We start from the raw sequence: 20,261 nt of genomic DNA on the forward strand, positions 1-20,261 counted from the left end.
GCGAGGCCTGAATGAGGACATGTGCAAAGCACCAGCACGGTGCCCGGCACACAGTGGTGCCTTTGCCCAGGCTGTCCAGCCTTCCAGGGACGCCTCCCCCAGCGTCGTCCAGCAGCCCCGGCAGGCGGATCGCCGCGGCCTGTCCTGGGGCCTCCCGGTCCAAGGAGGGAGACACGCAGACACTGATGGCACAGGGTGGGCGCTGGGCCTGGGGCGAGGCGCGGAGCTGGCGTTGGGAAGGAGTGGTGAACAGAGCAAACAGCATGAGCTCGGAGAAGTGGCTGCTGGGTGGGGAGGCGGGCAGGGTGTCCTAGCGGAAGTGCACGGTGGAGGACAGGGCGCGCTGGGCACCGAGCACCCTGAGGATGGACATGCAGGCCTCTCTCACGGGGCCAGGGCAGCAGGCACCCGGGGTCTGCAGCCAGGCGCTGCTCTCTGGGGAGGGCGTGGCCCTGGGGGCCTGCAACTCGGTCCCCTGGGGACAAGCACAGGGCGGGGCCCGGGGCCCACTCTGCTTCAGGGGGGTGTACACTGCACGCCCTCCTCCAGGGCCAGGGCAGGCTCCCCCGGGTCTCCACAGCCCACCAACCCAGGAGGGTCCCCACCCCTCCACCCTTGGACCTGGAGCAGCTCTGGAGGGAAACACTGAACACAGCCTCACTTCACCTGCAAAAGGAACATCGGTGCCTGAACAGGGGGTGAACCTGACGGAGACAGCGGGGAGGGCAGGACAGGTCCATCCAGAGCCAGGGCTCCTGGTATCTCAACACTGGCAGGTCTGTGTCCTCTCCAGGGGCCGAAAGCACACTTAAGGAGGCAGGAGAGAAGGGCCGCTCTAGGAGCTTTTACCCTGCCAGGCAGCCTCAGTCTCTCCAACCATCGGAGGAGGAAACTGAGGCTCAGAGAGGGTGAGACACGTGCCCAAGGCCACGTGCTGGGGACGGGCAGAGTCACCACACCCTAGATTCCCTACTGAGCCCCAACCCTAGGAGCAGACCCAGGAGCTGGGCGCTGCCCTACCCACTTCACGGGGGAGAAATCGAAGCTGACAGAGAAGTGACCCGGGGTGCACAGCAGGTCACATCCCAGAACACACACGGCCTCCGCCTAGGGCTCAGGTCTGCGGCAATGTCAGGGGACACACGCGTGCCAGTCTGGAGTCAGGCCAACCTGGATTCAACGAGCATGAACTTGAGCAGACTCCAGGAGACAGTGAAGGCCAGGGAAGCGTGGTACACTGCAGTCCACGGGGCTGCACAGTCAGACACGACTGAGTGACTGAACAACAACGATGACCTGGACTTCAGTCCCGCCTCTGCCACTTAAAAGCTGTGTGCCCTTGGGCAAGTAGCTTCACCTCTCTGAGCCTGGCTACTCCTCCTGAAAAACAGATGTGATCTTAATCCCTTCTGTCAAAGGGGCCTTGCGAGGATTAAGTAAGAGAAAGCTCCGGGCAGAGCCCCTGGCAGGAGCACCACGGTCCCCAATCTCCTGTCTGGAGCACATTCCTCCACAGTGGATGCCTGGGTCATAAAAAATAAATGTGCCTCAGGCCGAAGCCTGGCTGCTGACAGCCAGAAGCAAACTGCTGGGAGGCAAGGATTATTACTATTATTATGATGATGATGACCGCTACTGATGGTACTTATTTTTTTTAAAAAAAATCAGCCTAGGTTGTGGAAAAATAAATTACAGAGAAGAAGAAAATAATATGAAAGCTTTGTGATTTCAAATGTGTCCTGGTGCCCCAGCAGATCTCAAACGAGTTCCATTTCAGAGCTGAGATGTGGCAGGTGGGGGGGCGGCGGGGCGGGGCGGGTGGCGCTGCGCAGGGCCCGGGAGGGGAAGCTGGCAGTCGGCCAGCAGAGGCAGTCCCAGAGGGCCGCTCCCCCCGGGCCCTGCTCCAGCTGACAGCCCCCCCATCCCACACCCTCACCCTGCGCTCTGCTGCCTGCCTGCCTCTCCCCCACCGTCACCTCTGCATCAGGGGCTCAGGAAGGCTGGCCTCCCTGCACCTGACTCACTTCTCTCTCTCAGCAGAAGATCAGCCCATGCTCACCTCCTCCAGGCAGCCTTCTCTGATACAACTTCAACCCTCCAGGACTGCCCGTGCAACATTCAGGACACACTTTAAGTTAAAAAAAAAAAAAAAATTATTTGATGTTTATCTGGAACTCTAATTTAACTGGGCATCCTGTTATGTTTCCAGTTTTTGTGAGTCATAATTGACAAATGAGTACGGTCTGTTTTTAGGTGTGCAGTGTGAGGATGTGATACATGAACACGTTGTGAAGTGATCGCCACAGTGAAGTTAGTGCATGCCTCCACCACCTCACAGTTACCGTTTCTTGGTGTGTGGTGAGATCACTGAAGATCTACCCTCCCGGGACATTTCAAGTGAACAGTAAGTGTTAATAATGCAATCACCACTGTCCTACATCAGTTACAAGATGAATACGTGCAGGCATTCTGCATTTCTGTTTGCTGACTCTGGTGACTTTAGGGGCTTCAGGGTGACATAGCAGTTCTCACTCCCGGGGGCATTTTCTGAGCACCAAATTCCTTTACTGAGATGATACCTGGACGGCCCAATCCCAGAAAATGAGCCCAGGCTTGTATCAAAGGCCAATGAGCTTCCAGATTCTATTTTTGCTCTTAGAGAACAAAGAAAACACTCTCTGTACCTGCCAGCTAGTAGGACAAGAACAAAGAACTACCCTACGAGTTCCCACAGATCAACTGGTCTAAAAAAACAACTCCCAGAAACACAGAAAAAAGAAAACCACTTCAAACGCCTCCTTGATATGGGTTCACACTGCGCCCATTCCTGTATGCAGACTGTGAACAAACAGGTCAGGCCAGGAAGCTCACGGGGGCCTGGCTTGAGCCCTTTTTGTCCTCAAAACCAAGAAAACAAACCATCATGCTCTTGCTGGCCCAAGCTCATTAGAGGAAGCCCAGCACTGGGGCAGCCACGCATCCTCTGCCATCCAGGGTAGGGTCTGGGCTGCCCGGGCCCCCAACCAGGGGGAGAAGGGGCCTGGATGAAGACCATACTGCAGGTCCCCCCGAGGCAGGGGCGGCAACGGCAAGGTGAGGCTGGGGGAGCCACATCGCCCCACTCCCTCTCACCCCGCCCACTGTCGAAACAGACTTGCTGACCCTGCTTCTCAGGGTGGGGTCCCTGGACCCCCAGCCTCAGCATCACCTGGGGACTTGTGAGACATGCAGACTCTTAGGTCCCAGCCCAGGCCTACTTAGTCAATAACTGCAGGCAGTACCCAACAGAGAGAGAGGGGGACAGAAAGAGAGTGAGCCTTATTGAGGTGTAACTGACAAAAACAAACCACTCATCTTTAAGTACAACGTGATAAGCTTTGACATACCCACAAACGAAAGCATCAGTGCTAAAGAATATGGACGCGTCCCTCAGCCCCAAAAGTTCGCTTTCACACAACCCTTTCTCCCCCTTTCTGCCCTCACCCAATCCCCAGGCAACCACTGACCCGCCTGCTGTCACGGCAGGTTCATCTGCACCTTCCAGAGTTTCACATAAATGAGATCACACAGCTGTGCTCTTTCATCCGAGATTTTTCACTCAGCACAGTTATCTTGATCAGTACTTCTTTATTATTGAGGAGCATACTATCTTTATGGATATTCCACAATGAATTCACCCATTTACCTGTTAATAGACATTTTGGATAGTTTCTGGGTTTTGGCTATCACAAATAAAACTGCTAATGAACTCATATAAAAAAGTGGATGCACACGTCCATTCTCCTGTATAAACACCTAGGAGTAGACTGGCATGCCATGTGGGAGGTATACACTAAACTTTGTGAGAGATGGTTTGCCAAGATGGTAAGAGACTTCTTCCACTCCCACCTGCAAGGTTATGAGAGCTCCAGGTACCCCAGATTCTCACCAGCACGTGTTATGCTTCATCTTTTCAAGTGTAGGCACTCTATGTATCGTGCAGTGGTATTTCATCGTGGTTTTAAATTCCTTTAATGACTAATGTATATTGTACACGCTTATCTGCCATCTATGTAATCTTCTTTGGTAAAACTATGTTGAAATTCTTCTGCCCATCTTTTTTGTCAGGTAGTTTTATTTATGAGTTCTGAGAGTCATTTATATATTTTGGATTCGGAGACTTCATCACATATGTGATCTGCAAGTATCTCCTCCCAGTCGGTGGCTTGTATTTTCATATTAACAGTGACACTCAAACAGCAAAAGGTCTTAATTTCAATGAAGTGCAGCTCATCGACTTGTTCTCTCGGGGGCTGGACTTTTAATGTCACACCTATGAAGTCTCCACTCGATCCAAAGTTACAGAAATTTTTCTCCTGTTTTCTTAGTTTTACAGCTTTAAGTTTTACATATAGGCCTAGGATCCATTTTGGTTAATTTTTCTATATGGTGTGAGTTCCTGTGGATTGAAATTCTTTTTTTTTTTTTTTTTTTGCATGAGGATGCCCAATTATTCCAGCACCCTTTGTTTCCCCAACATGTATGTCTGGAAAAAAAGCTTAGGAATAGAAATGATCATTCCCCTCCACCTGGTGAACTACTCATTCTTCAAAACCCAGGTCAGATATCCTCTTGACTAAAGAAGCCTTCCCTGACTGAGGCCAAGTAGCTTTCAACCATCCTCTGTTACAGAGAATTTTGTACAGACTCTGGCATATCCTTATCTCACATGACTGCATTAATTCCCAAGTCGTTCTCTCCTGACCGAGTGAAAATTCACAGATGAGGACCAGAATCCCAGCATTCAGCACAGGCATGACGGGGAGTGATAGTAGGAGTGTGGGGGTGGGAGGAGACTCAAAATAATTTTAAAGTATAAAAAAGTAAATAAAACAAGTGAATAATCTTCTTTCTTAAACAACTGAATACCAACTCTCCAGGCCCTGGTCACAGGCCCCACCTTCCAGGAAGTCATCTCTGACCGCCCCTTCCCACACAACATCATTAACAGTATTTCCAAGGAGAATCACGTCTGACTGACGTGATCCAAGCCCAGGGTTAGGTGCTTTATGACATCCTTTCCTTTACTCCTCACAACAGGTCCATGAGGAGATACCACTTCCATCGTCATTTTACCAAAGAGGAGACAGATGTCCAGAGAGGCTAGGACCCATGCCTGAGGTCATACGTCCAGTAAGTGTCAGAGCGGGGGTTTGAATCTAGACAGCCTGTCCCAGAGCCCACGCTCTTACCTCTACACAGATCATCTCTTGGTTCCCGTTACTTGTACAAGACTCATTTCCCCAACAAGCCCAGACCCCACAAAGGCAGTCCTGCCTCCCCCATGTGACCAGCCCTGGCCAACTCTGCACCCCAGTGGCAGAGGGACCCCTTGCTCATGGGGACACAAGACCACTCATCCCAGAAGGGCCTCCTCCTTACCTTAGGCCACAGGCCCATGCCGAAGGAGCTGCTGTCCACCATCTGGTGCAGGTACAGGTCTGTCCTGAAAACAGAAGGGACCAGAAGTAAGGGGGGACGTGCCCACACTGGTAGTCTGGGAGAGCAGGTGGTCACCATGGTGTGGGGCTCCACACAATGCCCCAGGTGGCCCCAGAGCTGGCCTAGGGCCCTGGCCCCACTGCCCAAATATTCCTCACTTGCTGCCCTCACTGGGCCCTTCCTAAGGAAAGGCCTTCCAGAAGCTTCCTTACTCCGCAGTTACCCTGCTCTGAGAACTGAGAGCTTCCTCTCTCATCTCTCTGGAGGGTACAAGTGTCCCTCTGGCCTTATCAGGAGGCTCAGGACAGGTGGAGCCTCTCCCTCAAATCGGGGAGGAAGGCAGGAGACAAACAGTGGGGGGCACAGAGGGGAACCTTGCCTGGGGTAAGCAACCTCTCAAGCCTCATGGGAACTTTGATCCTCCTCTCTACAGACGAGGAAACCGAGGCTCAGAGACAGGGAGCCACGTGCCCAAGGACACCCAGGAGTCAGGGAGGGGCAGAAAGGACTCCCTAGGCTACCTCCTTTAGGAGGCCCTCCGAGATGAGGCTCCTGGCTTCTCAGCTGGCTATTCCACCTGGTGCCTCCTTGCCCTGAGATACCTCAGGTGCAGCCAGGGCTCTGACAGAGTTGAGGAACTTCTGCAAGGTTTGGGGTCTGCTGTTCCTCGCCCACCTCCCATGCTGCTGTCAGAGCCTGGACTGAAATACCAGCACCAGAGTAGACACCCTCCACACCCCAGCATGGATAAAGAGCTGTACGTGAAGTGTCTCACTTAATCCTACAAGGTCAGTCAAGGTACCGCTTCCACTTTACAGAGTAAGAAACAGCAGTTCAGAGCAGATGACACCTGGCCAGGTTCCCCAGCCCGGGAGCAGTCCCAGGTAGCTGGAATCAGAGGCCAGGTTCCTCACCACTGGGTTCCACTCAGCTCTGGGTAGAGCTGGGGCTGGGCCCCGGGAGAGCCGACACCCTCTGTCTCACTGGCCTCGGCTGGCCCCACCCAGCCCAGTTGCTCACCTGAGATCCAGGTCCAACCCAGCTAGCATCTGGGAGAAAACCTCGAAATTGCCTTCCCCTTCCGGCTGCCGGGCCACACGGCTCTTCTCCAAAAGCATTGTCTGCCCAGGAGAGGAGAGACACCCGGTCACCACGAGGCCACTAGGCTGCCCCACCCAGACCCACTCAACTGTCTGAGGCAACATTTCAGGCCCCAACTTGGCTGGACACCTCCGAATCGGAACAGCCAGGCCTTGGTCTTATTGATTCAGATTCCACGAAGGGAATTAACAAATGCTGTTTGATTAAGGAACTCCTTCTGATTAAGGAATCCAAAGGCAATCACAATTAACATACATAAGAGTCACCCTCCAACATACTCTCATGTAACGGAAGCCTGTAATAACTTGACCCAAATGGTGATGAAGGCAAGAATTCCAGGGCCAGTTCGGAAAGGGGATTTATTTGGCACCAGTGAGTCTGGATGTTATCCCAGCTCCACATACAAACAACCCTTCTAATAACCTAATCCTATTTTCTGTTCAAACAGAATGTTTGCGGAGAGGAAGGGGAGGGGCCGGGCGATTTTGGAGATGGGAACAAACAGGCCATGTGCTCGTCACACACGAGCTGCCGCGGAAGGCCGGAGAGTGTCTGTTTAATTTCAACTTACACTTTTAAGACCCAACTAATGAGCGGCTCAATTATATATTTACTCATGAATATTTCATCCTTGTGATACTCCAAGATGCAGACAGGCCAGTTCGCTCCGGGACAGGATGTGGGGGCACTGAACGAGGTGGGGAGGAGCTGGCCAGGGCCTGGGGAGCGATGACCATTTAGACACATTCCAGGTCCCTGCAGGGGCTGGGGACCCTGCAGCTCTGGGGACTCCCTCCCTCTCCCACCCAGAGGCCTCACCTGGAGCTGGGCAGCCGTGACTCGGCCTGTGGCGTTGAAGTCCAGAGACATCACCATGGAGAACCGGGTGGCACTGCGGCTGTGGCCGGTGGACACAGAGCCGAAGGCCCGGAGGACGGTGAAGGCGGCTCGAATCTTCCCCACTGTGGGGACATGGGTGGGCATCACCCGCAGCCCAGGCACTGCCACCCCTGCCTCTCAGGACCCCATTCTGGGCCCCGGCCCCAGTGGGACCCCTGCCACCTCCCCAGATCAGCTCCAAGCCATGCCCATTGCACTGCTGGGCTGGCCCTGTGCTGAGGGCAGAAGGGCAGGGGGAGCAAGGCTGAGTGAAGACGGGGAGACACACAGACCCCGGACTGGTGCCTTCTGAGTGACAAGGGCTGTCCCAGGGCCTCCTGGACCTGGTGGGGTTTAGGAGGGGGGCAGGGTATTAACATTCTTAGACCTGCTCTCAGGGAACTCCCCATCACAGCAGGTTTGGAAAGCCCTGCAGTCTTCCCACAGCTATTTACCAAGTCCCTCTCTGTGCCACGTGCTGTGCTAGGCACCTGGGTACAGCCTAGCCTGACTCCCACCCTCCGACCCACACACACTTTCAGCAGACCTCCATTCTGCAAGGGCCAAGACTGGTGCCTCTCCCGGCTGGATGCCCAGCTCCTAGCCTGTGCCAGAGGCAGAGCAGGTGCTCAATAAAGCACTGGAATAACCCCAGGGAGAAGGAGGATAATACAACAGTTAAGCAAGTTTGAATATGGGATCTCCCTTTTGATAGCTACATGGTTTGGAGCAAATTAACCTTCCTGTGTCTCAGACACCCCATCTATAAGATGGGTAAGTACCTACCTACCTCATGTGGTTGTCATGAAGACTAAAAGATTTAATAACGTAAAGTGCTTAGAACAGGCTCCAAAGGAGGTGCTGTTAGTATTATGTTTGCTATTATACTAAAAAGCAGTATTGCTTGGGCCATATATTCTCAGCAGGGTGAATACTGCCCTCAAGAGGGCAGAAACTGATTCTTGAAGGTGGGGAAGTTTTCCTATCTTATGTATAGAGCACAGATACATACACACACACACACAGACATACATATAGACCTAACTGCATAAACAGATACATGGTGAACCTCTGGCATTAAACTTTCATGGTGGGAGGTGATTAGCAGAAGTAACATCTAAAAAGCCCTCAGAGGGGAAACAGTAGGTTGAGAACTCTGGCTCAGGGGTAACAGCTCTGCTTTGAATCCTGGCACTAGGGTGTATGAGCCACGTGGTCTGGGCAAGCTGGTTAACCTCTCTGCGTCTTACTGGACTCCTCTATAAAATTCAAATAATAATGATATCTTCTTTACAGGGCTGTTTTAAATAATGAATAAGTTAACCTGTTTAGAATGGGTCTGGCTCGCAAGTCCTCAGGAAGCACTCACTACGATCACTACCAATACTGAATTATTGTCATCGACTGACACGCTCTCTGTAAGGCCCAGCTCACACATCACTCCTCTAGGCAGCCGCCCACCCCTCTGCCATGACCCCTCCCCCTCCCCTGCCCCGCCACGTCGTGGCACAGAGCGCTGGCGTCGGGCACAGACAGGCAGCTGGGCCTCCCTGCTGGCCGTCAGCTCCTCCTGAGCACAGGCCCGGCCCTGTCTTTCCTCGCCAGGTCCTCTGCACAGTCCAGTGGGCCGTGCGCTGCACGAGGACCCCACGTCGACGGGCACGGCATTTGGATCCTACACTCACAGGCCTGCAGTTATCAGGATGCTGGGCCAGGACGCGGCTGTCAAGTGCTTGGTTCTAACAATGACCGGGTGTTGATGACTGACCTGCAGGTGGCAGTCGGAGTCTGGAGGAAGGAGGCCTGGCTCCTAATTCACACGGAAGCACCTGGCAGAGCGGGATGGCCCTGCCCAGAAGCCAGCACAGGGTCTGCAACACGCACTCAGTGAAGGCTGGCTGACTGGATGCAAGAAAGGGCCACCCAGGGCCTCCCCCACTCTCCCTTCCCTCTTCCTACGCCCCGCCCCGTGTCCCGCTGCACGTCACCTGGTGACCACTATACCTGAGACCCTGCCGTCCACGCTGCCCGCCATCCCCACCAGGTGCTCCAGGACCTGCTCACAGCAGGCGGTCTTGCCAGCGCCGCTCCGGCCCAGGGTCACGATGCTCTGGTCTCTCCGCTGGCTCAGCAGAGCCCAGTACGCCCGCTGGGCCAGGGAGCTGATGTGGGCAGGCAGGCCGTCCCGGCGGCTCCTGGGCACCTGCAGGAAGATCACAGGCGTCAGCCTTCCCAGCAAGCCAGAGCCCAGGAAGCACTTCACAACCAGCCTTGAGCCCAGATCCGCGTTCCTGCTCCCATCCCACTCCAGACTTAACAGAGAAATCGTGTGTTTTTCTGGGGAGAGCCCAGTGTGAAGGTCGAGTCCCATCACTGGTCCCCTGTGAGCCCACGCATAGTCTCGGACCCTGACCTGAGCCTGGGCCTGCGCTTCACTAATGAGAGGCCTGAACTAGTGCTGAGCCAGAGCTGCATCGGCTCATGGGGTTCATCTCACTCGCTACTATGCAAATCACCGGATTGTACCGGCCTGAACAGAGCAGCAGGACAAACGGCCCGACTGATCAGTGACGCGGCCATGGAGACAGGATGGGGCTGGGGAGATGGTGGTACATGTCCTAAGTATTTGCCATGACAGACTTCGATGATACCTGAAGCTGCCTCCACCTCCTTCGTTCCCCCATCCACTCACTCTTCACTCAAAAACACACGTCCATTGAATGTCTACTATGTAGCAGGCACTGGGGACACAGCGTTACTCAAAACAAACTAAGGAAATTTTTGCCCATTGTGGGGTTCCTGGGGGCACCAGCGGTAAAGAATCCATCTACCAATGCAGGAGATCCAAGAGATATGGATCCGATCCTAGAGTGGGGAAGACTGGGGGAAGAAACAGCAGCCCACTCCAACATTCTGGCCTGGAGAATTCCACAGACAGAGGAGCCTGGGGGGCTGCAGTCCATGGGGTCGCAGAGAGTCAGACACGACTGAGCCGCTGAGTGCACACACGCTGCCCACTATGAGGAGACACCTCACAGTTGGACACCTGTTAAAACAGCTGAAAACAGGCTTTAAATGTCGGGTTTTTTTGACACGCGCTACGAAGTTCTGGAGAAGAGGCAGAACAACTGGAGTTCCCCCACAACACCAGTGGGAAAGCTCCACGGTAAGGCCTGCCTGGAGAACAGTCTGGCAACTTCTTTTACAGTGAAATGTGCATCACACAACAGAGCAAACCCCACGCCTAGGGATTTACCCACGACAAACGAAGACCCATGTTCACCAAAAAGCCCTCTCTCTGTCACTGGCTACACTGACTATGTATTCAAAATCATCAAAAAAAAAAAAAAACCACCCTAGAAACAACGCAAATGTCCTTCAGCTAAAGAGCGAATAAGGCAACCAATCACCCTAGTTTTGAAAACTGGGCCAGCGGGTCCCCCTCTGAATGGATAAAGGAAGCTACACAATAGAATAAAAGAACCAACAGCTCAGAGCTGCAACAATATGAGTGAATTTCAAACGTGGGCGTTGTGTGAATTGTGCTAAGTGGAAGAAGCCAATTCAAAAGGTTACATGCTGTACCAGTCCATTTATATGACTTTTCAGAAAAGGCAAAACTAGGGAAAAGGGACAAAGGAACAGATCACAGTGGCTGCCGAGGGTAGGGCATGGGGGAGGGGACATCCACAAGGGTGTAGAAAACTTTTGGGGGTGATGGAACTTCCTGAAGTTGATGGGTGGAGGCATGTACACAATTGTGTTTGTCAAAAACCTACAGAACTGAACGTTAAAAGAGGTGACTTTAACTGTATGTAAATTAAACCTTTACAAATACATTTTCATATATAAAAACGCCCTGCCTCTAGAACTTGCTTTCATTTGGGAGAAGACAGGTGATAAACAAACCAATTAAATTATACTGAACGGGAGTCATTTTAAAGCCACGAGCCTGGATGAGATCACCAAGGAAGTGGACCTTTAAAGAGGGAGAGAGAAGATGTGGGGGGATGCGGCTGACCTGAAGAGGTCAGGGACCAGCTAAAGAGGCTGAGAGGGCGGGCTGGTGGACAGGAGGAAAACCAGGAGAGCAGAATCCCGGGAGCTGAGGGAGGGAGTGGCGGCAGGAGGAGGGGGGACCAGCCCCTGAAGTGTGCTGTGGGTCAGGTCAGGGGACACCAGGGAACTGACCACGGGGCAGCATGGAGATCCCTAGTGACCCTGAGAAATGTCTGCTTAGCATGGTTTTCAGGGAGGATGGAAGATGGAAGCAGAGACAGCAAGGGCAGTGAAAAGGCACCGAAGGGAGCAGGGACCAGGCCTGGCCAGAGGAGGCGTCGAAGCCCAGGAGGCTAACTGGGTGACCAGTGGACCAGTAAGGCCCACCCGCCCTCCCCAGTGGCCCGGCAGGACCAGGGGCACAAACCCTAGTGGGGCAGCCCTCCCCCAAACCTGGGCCCCCATTGCATTGTTGGCCTTTACAGCCCAAGACCCCCAGGAACAGTGATGAGCCCCAATCCTGACACAAAGCAAAAGGCTCAGCAGGAACCCCAAAGCTGGCAAAGTAAGACAAGCTCCTCACACTGGCTGGACACGGCCTGAAGGCATAAGGCAGGCACAGGGTCTTAGGGTCTGAGCCCCAAGCCACCTCCCACTTTGGAAACATAAGATCAAGGCCCAGGCTGTCCCAACCGTCAGCCTTCTCAGGCCTGCAGGGGAGAAGGGAGGATCCTGCAGACACACACAGATACCTTACATGCTTCACACGGGCATGCTCAAGGGCACACATCCCCAACAGCAGCGGAGGCCTCTGTACACAGATGCGCTCATCTACACCCCATACAGTCACAGCAACTCACTCCAGAGGCCTGCACCCTCCACGCATACACCCAGCTCCCAGCAGCTGGGTGGGCCCAGACCCCCAGCCAGAGAGGCCCCTAGCCCTGCCCAGACCCCACCCCGCCCATGTGCAAGGCGGCCCCAGCCCCTCCTGCAGGTCTCTGCTGCCACCTGGTGGCCACTTGAGGAACCAGCTGAGACCCAGCCAAAGAGCAGGTGCGGGAGGCGGGGTGACTTGAGGGGGCCCAGCCCCAATCGAGCAGTTACAGGGGCTTAGCTGGGGCTCACAGGCTCAAGTTCCGCCTACCAGGGTGGGTCCTAACGCCTGCATTTTGAGGCTCTGTGACCCAGCCAGAGTAAAGGATGCCGTGATCCAGGACAACTGAGAACTGTGAGAACCAAACTTGCAGAGGAGGGACCTGTGACAGACACCTCTCCCGGGGGTGCCTACGGAGCTGGAGCAGGCGCTCGGCTTCTCAGAAGGCTTGGAGCACGGCTCGCCCAGCGAGGGAGACGGGGTGCATGTGTGACCCTTGGCCAGAACAGCCAGGTCGAGGGTGACCTACGGGGGCATGGGGGGCGTCCTAGAAAAGAGAAGCCTCGTGGAGGGGGTCCAGGCTACTGCCCCCTCTTTAACGGACTCAGCATCATTCAGGGGCTATGAATGGCTTTGTCCCATGGGACTCCAAGGGCAAGATGCAGCTTTTCATCTCCAGTTGACAGATGATAACACTGAGGCCTAAGAAGCGTCGTGACCTTTCCAAAGCACTGAGGTGCATTAGCAGGTATCCTAGAGGTCTGACCCCTCCCAGGCCAACAAGCCCTCCGAATGGAGCACAGATGAGATTCTGACCTCCAGTGGATCTCCCTGCCTCCACTTCTGCCCACCTCTCACCTCCACCCCACAGCCAAGAGGATCCTTTTGTAGCGTAAGTCAGGCCACCTGTAACTGCTCTGCTGAAAATCTCCACCAGGCTCAGAGTCACTTCAACCCCATGTGAGACCTGGCACCAGCCATCTCCAGTCCTCCCCACCTCCTATCACCTCCTCCACACGCTTCTCTTTGTCATGATGGACCTGTCTTCCCCACGAGGACAAGAAGCTCCACAGAGGCCGGTTGATCTGCCCACCTTCACACACGGGACCCTCCATCATTCTCTCAGTCAGGAGCAACCAGGTGAACTGAGGGTGAAGTGAAGGGCAAGTGAAAGCTGCTCAGTCGTGTCCGACTCTGTGACCCCGTGGACTACACAGCCCATGGAATTCTCCAGCCAGAATCCTGAGGGGATGGGGCGCCAAGGACGGGGCTGCAGCTGCAGGGCCCTCCACAAGGTGGCGCCGAGAGAGTACTCTCGCTACGACTATGGTCTTGACAAGAAACACATCGTTTCTACACTCCACGGGCTGTAGAAACGAATAAAAGTAGAACCGGAGAACGGAGGCTTGAGTTTCCCAGTTCATGCGGGTGTCAGGGACTCCTGAGGGTCCGGCCTGGGCTTCAGAGCACAGAGGGACTGGCGGTGTGGGCTTCACCCCAGCTCCTCCAGCTCCGAGCCTGAGTCTAGAGCTGGCCCAGCTTCGCATCCGTGGAACAGGGCTAGTCTTGGGCCCCGTCCTCTCGTGGGCCTGAGGACTGGCTGAGATGACACGCAAAGCTGCCCGAAGCAGAGTCTGACGGACCTGACACCATCCAATACATGCTCTCCCACTGTCACTGTCTCGCGCTCCTGTTGCTGCTTGTATCTGTTATCTTCCCCTCTAAGGAAGGGGGAGCACGTGGTCCCCAAGGCTCCCCGATGCTCTGATGCCCCAGCACCCACGTCTGCAGGAAGCTGCTCACAGACACGCTTGCAGGGACTCTGGGGGCTCTGCTCCCCGAGATGCTGACGGACCCCGCCCCCGGGGCCCCCTCACCTTGCTGGCAGAGGGCGCCATGAGCCCCTGGGGCTGGAGGAAGATCAGGTCGGGCCCGGCGCGGGTGTGAGGCAGCTGAGCCCGGTAGCGGTGCAGAAGCGTGTTCAGGACACTGGACTCGTTGACACTGACCAGGGAGGCCAGGTCCTCAGCCTGGTCCAGCTCGGGGGGGTTGGCCTGCGAACCATCACACAGAGCGTCCTCTGGCCTCCTGGGCCCCCACACCACCACGACCACCACGACCACCCCAACCCCCACCCCCGCCTCCGCCCCCTGCCCCCACACACGGCCCCGGTGACCCGGTTCCTGGGGAGCTGTGTTCTGAGGACTCCGCAGAGAGCGACAAAACCTACAGATGAAACAGCGGCATCACTTCTCCTGCGCTCTCTGCAACTGGCAGCCGCCCCCTCCCCACACTGGTCCTGCCTCCCTGCGCTCAGGGCACCAGGAGGGGGGACGCTCTGAGGACACGCAGCAAGATTCGCGTGCCTCCTGTCTCAGACACAGAAAGGCTGGTGTGCTCGGAGGACGTGTCCTCTGCTGCTTCCTTCCCTTCTGCATCTTGTCGGGGAGCTCTGCGTGTGCTCAGGGACGCTTAGGACGGAGGTCAATGCCCTGACTGCCCCACTTCTCTGACAGCCCGCCACACACTCATCAGTTGGAAAGACTACACCTAAACCCTTCTAGAAGCAAGGAGTGACTGCAGCCTCTCCTTGGGGCGTCCATTTGAAAAGCTTCCTAGCACTGTTTCTGGCTCCTGGAAGTTTCCTGGGCCTAATGCTCTGTGGTGTGGGTCAGCCCTGGTCTTTTGTGAGTCAGTTTTTCTTCTGAGGACACTGGCCCTCTGCAAACTCCCAGCACTAGTGGGAGGAGGGGGCCTGAGGTGGGCAGAGGAGGAGACGAGGGGGTGAAGGTGAACGAGGCCCACAGGGAACGCCTGGAAGAAGCTCCTTCTCAGGTAGTAGATGTGAAGGGTGGAAAGCATCAGGACAAGACCTTTTACTTCTTTCATTAGATTCTGACTTATTCTCACAGATTCATGGTGTAGTACAAAAATTATGCAAAACAACCAAAAAAGCAGAACCAAACCAAAGGCTGATACCCAAAAGGCAGGTCACTGGAACCTGTCTCACAGCTAATGGCAAGCTGCAAATTTGGCTCTGAGTCCCCTGGCAGCCAGGGTGAAAAAGGAAGCATACAAAAGTCCATTCAAAGGAAAACAATCCCTTTCTCCAGCAGAAGAATTCCCAGGCCCAAGATCTGACAAACATCTCTTAATGTGGCCTCATAAAGGGGACACCATGGCACAGAGCAATGAAACCCTTTAACAGGACACCTCTGGCAGAGCAGTGAGTTCAACGGTGAACTTCCCTACAGTTCCCCCCAGCGCGCCGAGGGGAAGTATGCAGTGCAGTCAAGCAGGAGGAACTCTTGCAGAGGGGGAAGGCGGGTGGAGCAGGCAGGGCGGGCGGGGGCTCACCCGGTGAACGTGCTCCTCGCACACCTCCGTGACGCTACCGTCCGCGTCAATGCACAGTCGCACCCTTCCTGCCGGCAGGTCTGCTGTTCCCTCGTCCGGCTTCAGCACCGTTGCTGGAAGACACCCCAGGGGTGGAGGGGTGCAGGGAGGAGGTGGGGGACAGCGGGGAAAGAGGGGAGGAAAGAAGATGGAGGTGGGACAGGGGGAGGGAAGAGGAAAAAAGATGAGAAGAGAGAGGTTGTAAGCTGCTGAGTCAGGCCAGGGAGCAGGAGAGAGGACCTGGGACACAGTGGAAATGGGCATCATCCTCTTCCTTGGGGGCCTATTTACAGGGAGGGTGCTGAATTGTGACCCCGGACCCGTGCAGGTTTGGGTCTGACAGGCTGGGTCTGACTCATCTGGGGCTTCTATCAGTGGGCACAGGCGCAGAGTTGGCAGTCAGATGGCTGGGCGCACTGTCCGCTGCACACCTAGACTCGGGATGGCAAATAATGGCAAACGGGCTGCTGCTCCTCACGCCAAGAGCCCGCCAGACATCACTAATCAATCACTCCTCCCAGCCGAGTTCTGAACAGGACTCAGAATCACTTCTCAGTAGAGTCTGGCCACCAGCCACAAGTAATCAACTAAGGTGGGTTCAGGAGATGAGATCCACCTGCACTAGGTTCCAGACACAACTCTGCAGAAGCCAAACAATGCTTGTTGCTTTAGTGAATTAGCTAAATAATTAATCACCAAGGCACAAATGCCTTTGAAAATAGCACCCAACAGACCAGCTGCTAAGAGTGAAATGACACCCAACTAGTCCCACTCCAAAGCCATGTCTCCTGGCTGCCCCTGACCCCTCCCTTCCCCTCAGTCCCCAAATTATGATCAGGACCCAGCACATACAGCGGCCAGCACTGGGGGCGTGAGAAGGAGACTCAGACCCCAGGTGTGCTAACACCCCTAATTACCAAGAGTGAATCCATCCTTCTGAACCAGCCAGACCTTCTCTGCCTCATACCATCTGTCTTCAGGAGCCTGGGGGCAAAGTTCATATAAATTAGCCCAAGGGGATGCACCCTCCCCCACCCCTGTGTGAGGGGCAGACCCCTTACATGGGCATTTCTCACAGTATGCCTGAGACCAGCTAAAGCAGAATGCCCCAGTGTGAGTGGGGGTGCCTATTTAAATGCAGAGGCCATGGCCCCACCCTAGCCTTCTGAAAGGGAAGCTCCAGGGTGGGGCCCGGGGATCTGCATCTTGAGCAATCTGCCATTTACACAGCTCAGAGAACTACCTTGTGACCTTGAATGCTCAGTGGCGATGGGACACCTCTCATGGCTGGGACACTGCCTCACTCTGTGGAGAACCTCACCTCGGGACAGCTCAGATTCCCCTGCAAGGCCTCCAGGCCCCTGCTTGCTGAGGGGGACGTGCCTGGCCCCTCCTCTGGGCTGGCCGCCCTTCCACTCCTGTCCGTCTCCCGTCCCCGCCTGTCCACCCCCGGGACAAGCCTTTCCCATCCCCCTCCTCTGGCCTGCACCTCCCCGCCCCCCGCAGCCCCCTCACCTGCCCCGAGACTCCGCTCTGGCCTCCTCTGCTCCCCTCCTGGCTCTCCGCCGGCCTCTGAGGCTTCTCCACGTGGCCCTCCAGAGCAGGCTGCCCAGGGCCTCCTGGCTCCATCTCCAGGGCCCCGGCCCCATCGCCTGCTCTGGGGCGAGGCGCCTCTGCTCTCTGTCCTCTGCTCTCAGGCTGGTCCTCCTTACCAGCTGTTGTCGGGGTACCCCCAGGTGCATCCACCTCCTTGGGGGCTTTATCGTCCTTCTCTGCCTTACCCCCAGCTTTACCCGCCTCTGCAGAGGCGCTCTGAGGTGGCCCCATCTTTTCCATCTTGCCTGGGGGCTCACCTGCCTTCCCAGTCCTGCTCTGAGGCTCACCTGCCTTGTCCATGGCTCTGGGAGCCTCCCCCACCTTCCCCAGCACTTTGTCAGTCTTCTCCGCCTTGGTCTGAGGCTCCTCCATCTTGTCTGACTTACTCAGGAGCACACCTTCTTTGTCCTTCTTACGCTGGGGACTGTCCCACTTGCCCCTTCTGCCCAGGGAACCTCCCCACCTTCTCACCGGGGCTTGGGCCCCAGCCCACTTCCCTTCACCTGCTGCATCCTTGGAGAGACTCCCCTTTGCCCCCTTGTTTGGGGGATCCCCTGCCCCCTTCTCTGCTGCCCCTGGTTGACCCCCGTCCCCTGACCCCTCTTTGCCCTGGAGCTCCCCCTTTGTCACCCCTTTGGTCTTCTGGGGGGCCTCGCCCCCTTTTCGCACTGTGCCTTGATCCTTCTCCCCTTTCGTCAGCAGCACAGTTCCTGGGTCCCCAAGGCCCCCAGTCTGCGTCTTCTCAGCCTTCGGAGGTGCGTCTGTGGTGCTGGCCTGGGGGCCACGAGGAGTCCCTGGGGTGTCCCCCTTCTTTCCCCCTCCAGGATCCGTGGCTGGGGGTGGGGTCTTGGAAGCAGGGGCATCACGGGGCTGGGTCCTCTGCTCTGGCTTGGCGGAGTCCGGGTCCAGCTTGGCCACCATCAACAACACGTCACCCCTCCTCACCCCTCTCTTGAAGGGCAGGCTTTTTTTGGCGGGTGTCCCACTGGGGCCTGACTCTTGGGGCTTCTCGCCATTGATGGTCATCAGCACAGGGTCCATGGTCCCGGCCTCCTCGCCCTTCTTGCCCAGAACGTCTGCGCTCTGGGGAGAGCCTGACTGGACGTTCTGGCTCCCAGGCTTGGTGCCAGTGCTGGGCTGGCCAGCGGAAACCTCTGGGATCTAAAAGAGACACCACAACCGTTCTCAGCTGCGTGCTGACCAGACAGCTTTGTCATTCACTCATTCATTCATTCACTTCTTTAATCACCCAGGCATTCATTCCCTCAAATACCCTCAAGCACCTGGGGGCAATGAGCCAAACCTCAATATCCTACATCCTAGACCTTGGCTCAGAACTTGAAGGCCAAGTGACATTATGAAAGGAAAGTGGACTTTGGAACCCAACAGACTCAAATTCACTCCAAACTCTGCCACTAACTAGCTGCGCGACCTTAGGTAAATCACTTCCCCTCTCTGAGCCAGTTTCTTTACCAGTAAAATGGAAACCATAATGGCCTCTCAGGGTGGATGGGCGGGCGGCTTCACACTAACTTATGGAAACTGAGCCCAGCACCTACCACACCCTCAGCAACAGGAGCCACCGTTGCTGTTGCCACTGATGCTCTATTATTTACACCTGATTCTTCCTGTTGGGCCAGGGAGGGATGGGAAAGGATGTGGAGCCTGTGTCACCTTGGATAACATCACCTATCCTCTCTGAGAATCGGGTTTTCCCTCAGTGCAGGCAGACACCACCTGACCCTCCAGAGTTTTTGCATGCCGAGATGTGGAAATTTCAGAGACCTGAACAAAACGAGCTGCTGCCACTGGTCCTATTGCAGCAGGTGAGGGTCCTGCTTTGGCCCCAAGGTCCTGCACTCTTGGTTGGCCAAGACACCTGGGTACCCGACACCCAGGGGTCTCCACTACCTGCTCCTCCCCTACATCTTTCTACTGCCCTGTGACACCAGCCCTGCCCACCCCGCCAACCTCCAGCCAGCCTGGCTGTGGCCAGAACAGCTCCAGGGCCAGCTCGGCATCTGCAGGAGGAGCCAGCGGGGGCAGTTCTACCCTGAGGCCTGGCCACACACCTGCCCTGGTCTGGGTCCTGCCACTTGGACCCTGCTAGAGCCAGCCTCCCACACACCTGCACCTGGGAATCTGGGCCTCTCACCCTCCCTGTGCACCCAAACCAGACCCAGGATTGTGCTGAGTCCACCTGCACACCTGAGTCTCCTTTCCCAAACCCAGGTCTACTCTCCTTCACCTGGGCACTGCCACAGCCACTGAGCTGGTATCCCATCAGTTTGCTGCCAGTCATTTAAAACCTGGTCAAAGATTTTAGCAGCTGCCCAATCTCCAGGAAAGCCATTCAACACAGCCATCTGCCATTTGAAGCTGTTGAAGAGGAACCCCCCGCCCCTCTGCCAAATGGTCTCACTGTCCCTGCTCCCCGGCACGTTTCGGCCACACCTGACACTGCCCAGCTTCCGTGCTTTCGTTCACGTTGGGCCTGCTGCCTGGAACCCCCTTGCCCGTCTCCACTCATCCCTGCTCAACTCATCCTTCTATACCCAGCTCGAATGCCCCCTCCTCAGCAAGTCTGTGCCTGAAGACCTGGATCAGAAAAACGGCCTCGTGGACCCTGAAGCCCCAGAGCTCTGCGTGTTCCTGCAAGTTTGCAGCAGGACCACATTCTGCGTCCCGTTCTAGCTCTGACTGGTGTTGCCTCCAGAGCACAGTCTCAATCCTCATCTTTGCAAAGTGATAGTAGTAATACACATAACGATAATGACGTGTTACTATCAACCTTGAGGAGGACCCTACATGGCCATCCTGCAATATCTGACTTACCCAATAAAGAACCCAGTGAAGCATGTTCTGAACTTCTCCCCATTCCACAGATAAGGGAGCAAACACAGAGATGTTAGGTGGCCCAAGAGACAAACAC

General features: G+C 55.6%; 1 protein-coding gene across 6 annotated transcripts in view; it reads right to left on the bottom strand.

The window, feature by feature from the left end:
- MYO18B (myosin XVIIIB) overlaps positions 1 to 20,261 on the bottom strand; it is a 221,852-nt gene that overhangs the window by 184,293 nt on the left and 17,298 nt on the right. For all 6 annotated transcript variants that reach the window (XM_043901502.1, XM_043901506.1, XM_043901501.1 and 3 more), the window contains exons 4-11: positions 17,249 to 18,490; positions 16,651 to 16,717; positions 15,695 to 15,807; positions 14,215 to 14,391; positions 9,466 to 9,664; positions 7,402 to 7,544; positions 6,502 to 6,602; positions 5,422 to 5,485 (exon numbers count right to left, since the gene is read on the bottom strand). In XM_043901502.1, the coding sequence (XP_043757437.1) occupies positions 5,422 to 5,485; positions 6,502 to 6,602; positions 7,402 to 7,544; positions 9,466 to 9,664; positions 14,215 to 14,391; positions 15,695 to 15,807; positions 16,651 to 16,717; positions 17,249 to 18,490 (2,106 nt within the window). The remainder of the gene's footprint in view (positions 1 to 5,421; positions 5,486 to 6,501; positions 6,603 to 7,401; positions 7,545 to 9,465; positions 9,665 to 14,214; positions 14,392 to 15,694; positions 15,808 to 16,650; positions 16,718 to 17,248; positions 18,491 to 20,261) is intronic.

This window comes from Cervus elaphus, chromosome 5 (assembly GCF_910594005.1).
Source record: "Cervus elaphus chromosome 5, mCerEla1.1, whole genome shotgun sequence".
NCBI classification, from domain to species: domain Eukaryota; kingdom Metazoa; phylum Chordata; class Mammalia; order Artiodactyla; family Cervidae; genus Cervus; species Cervus elaphus.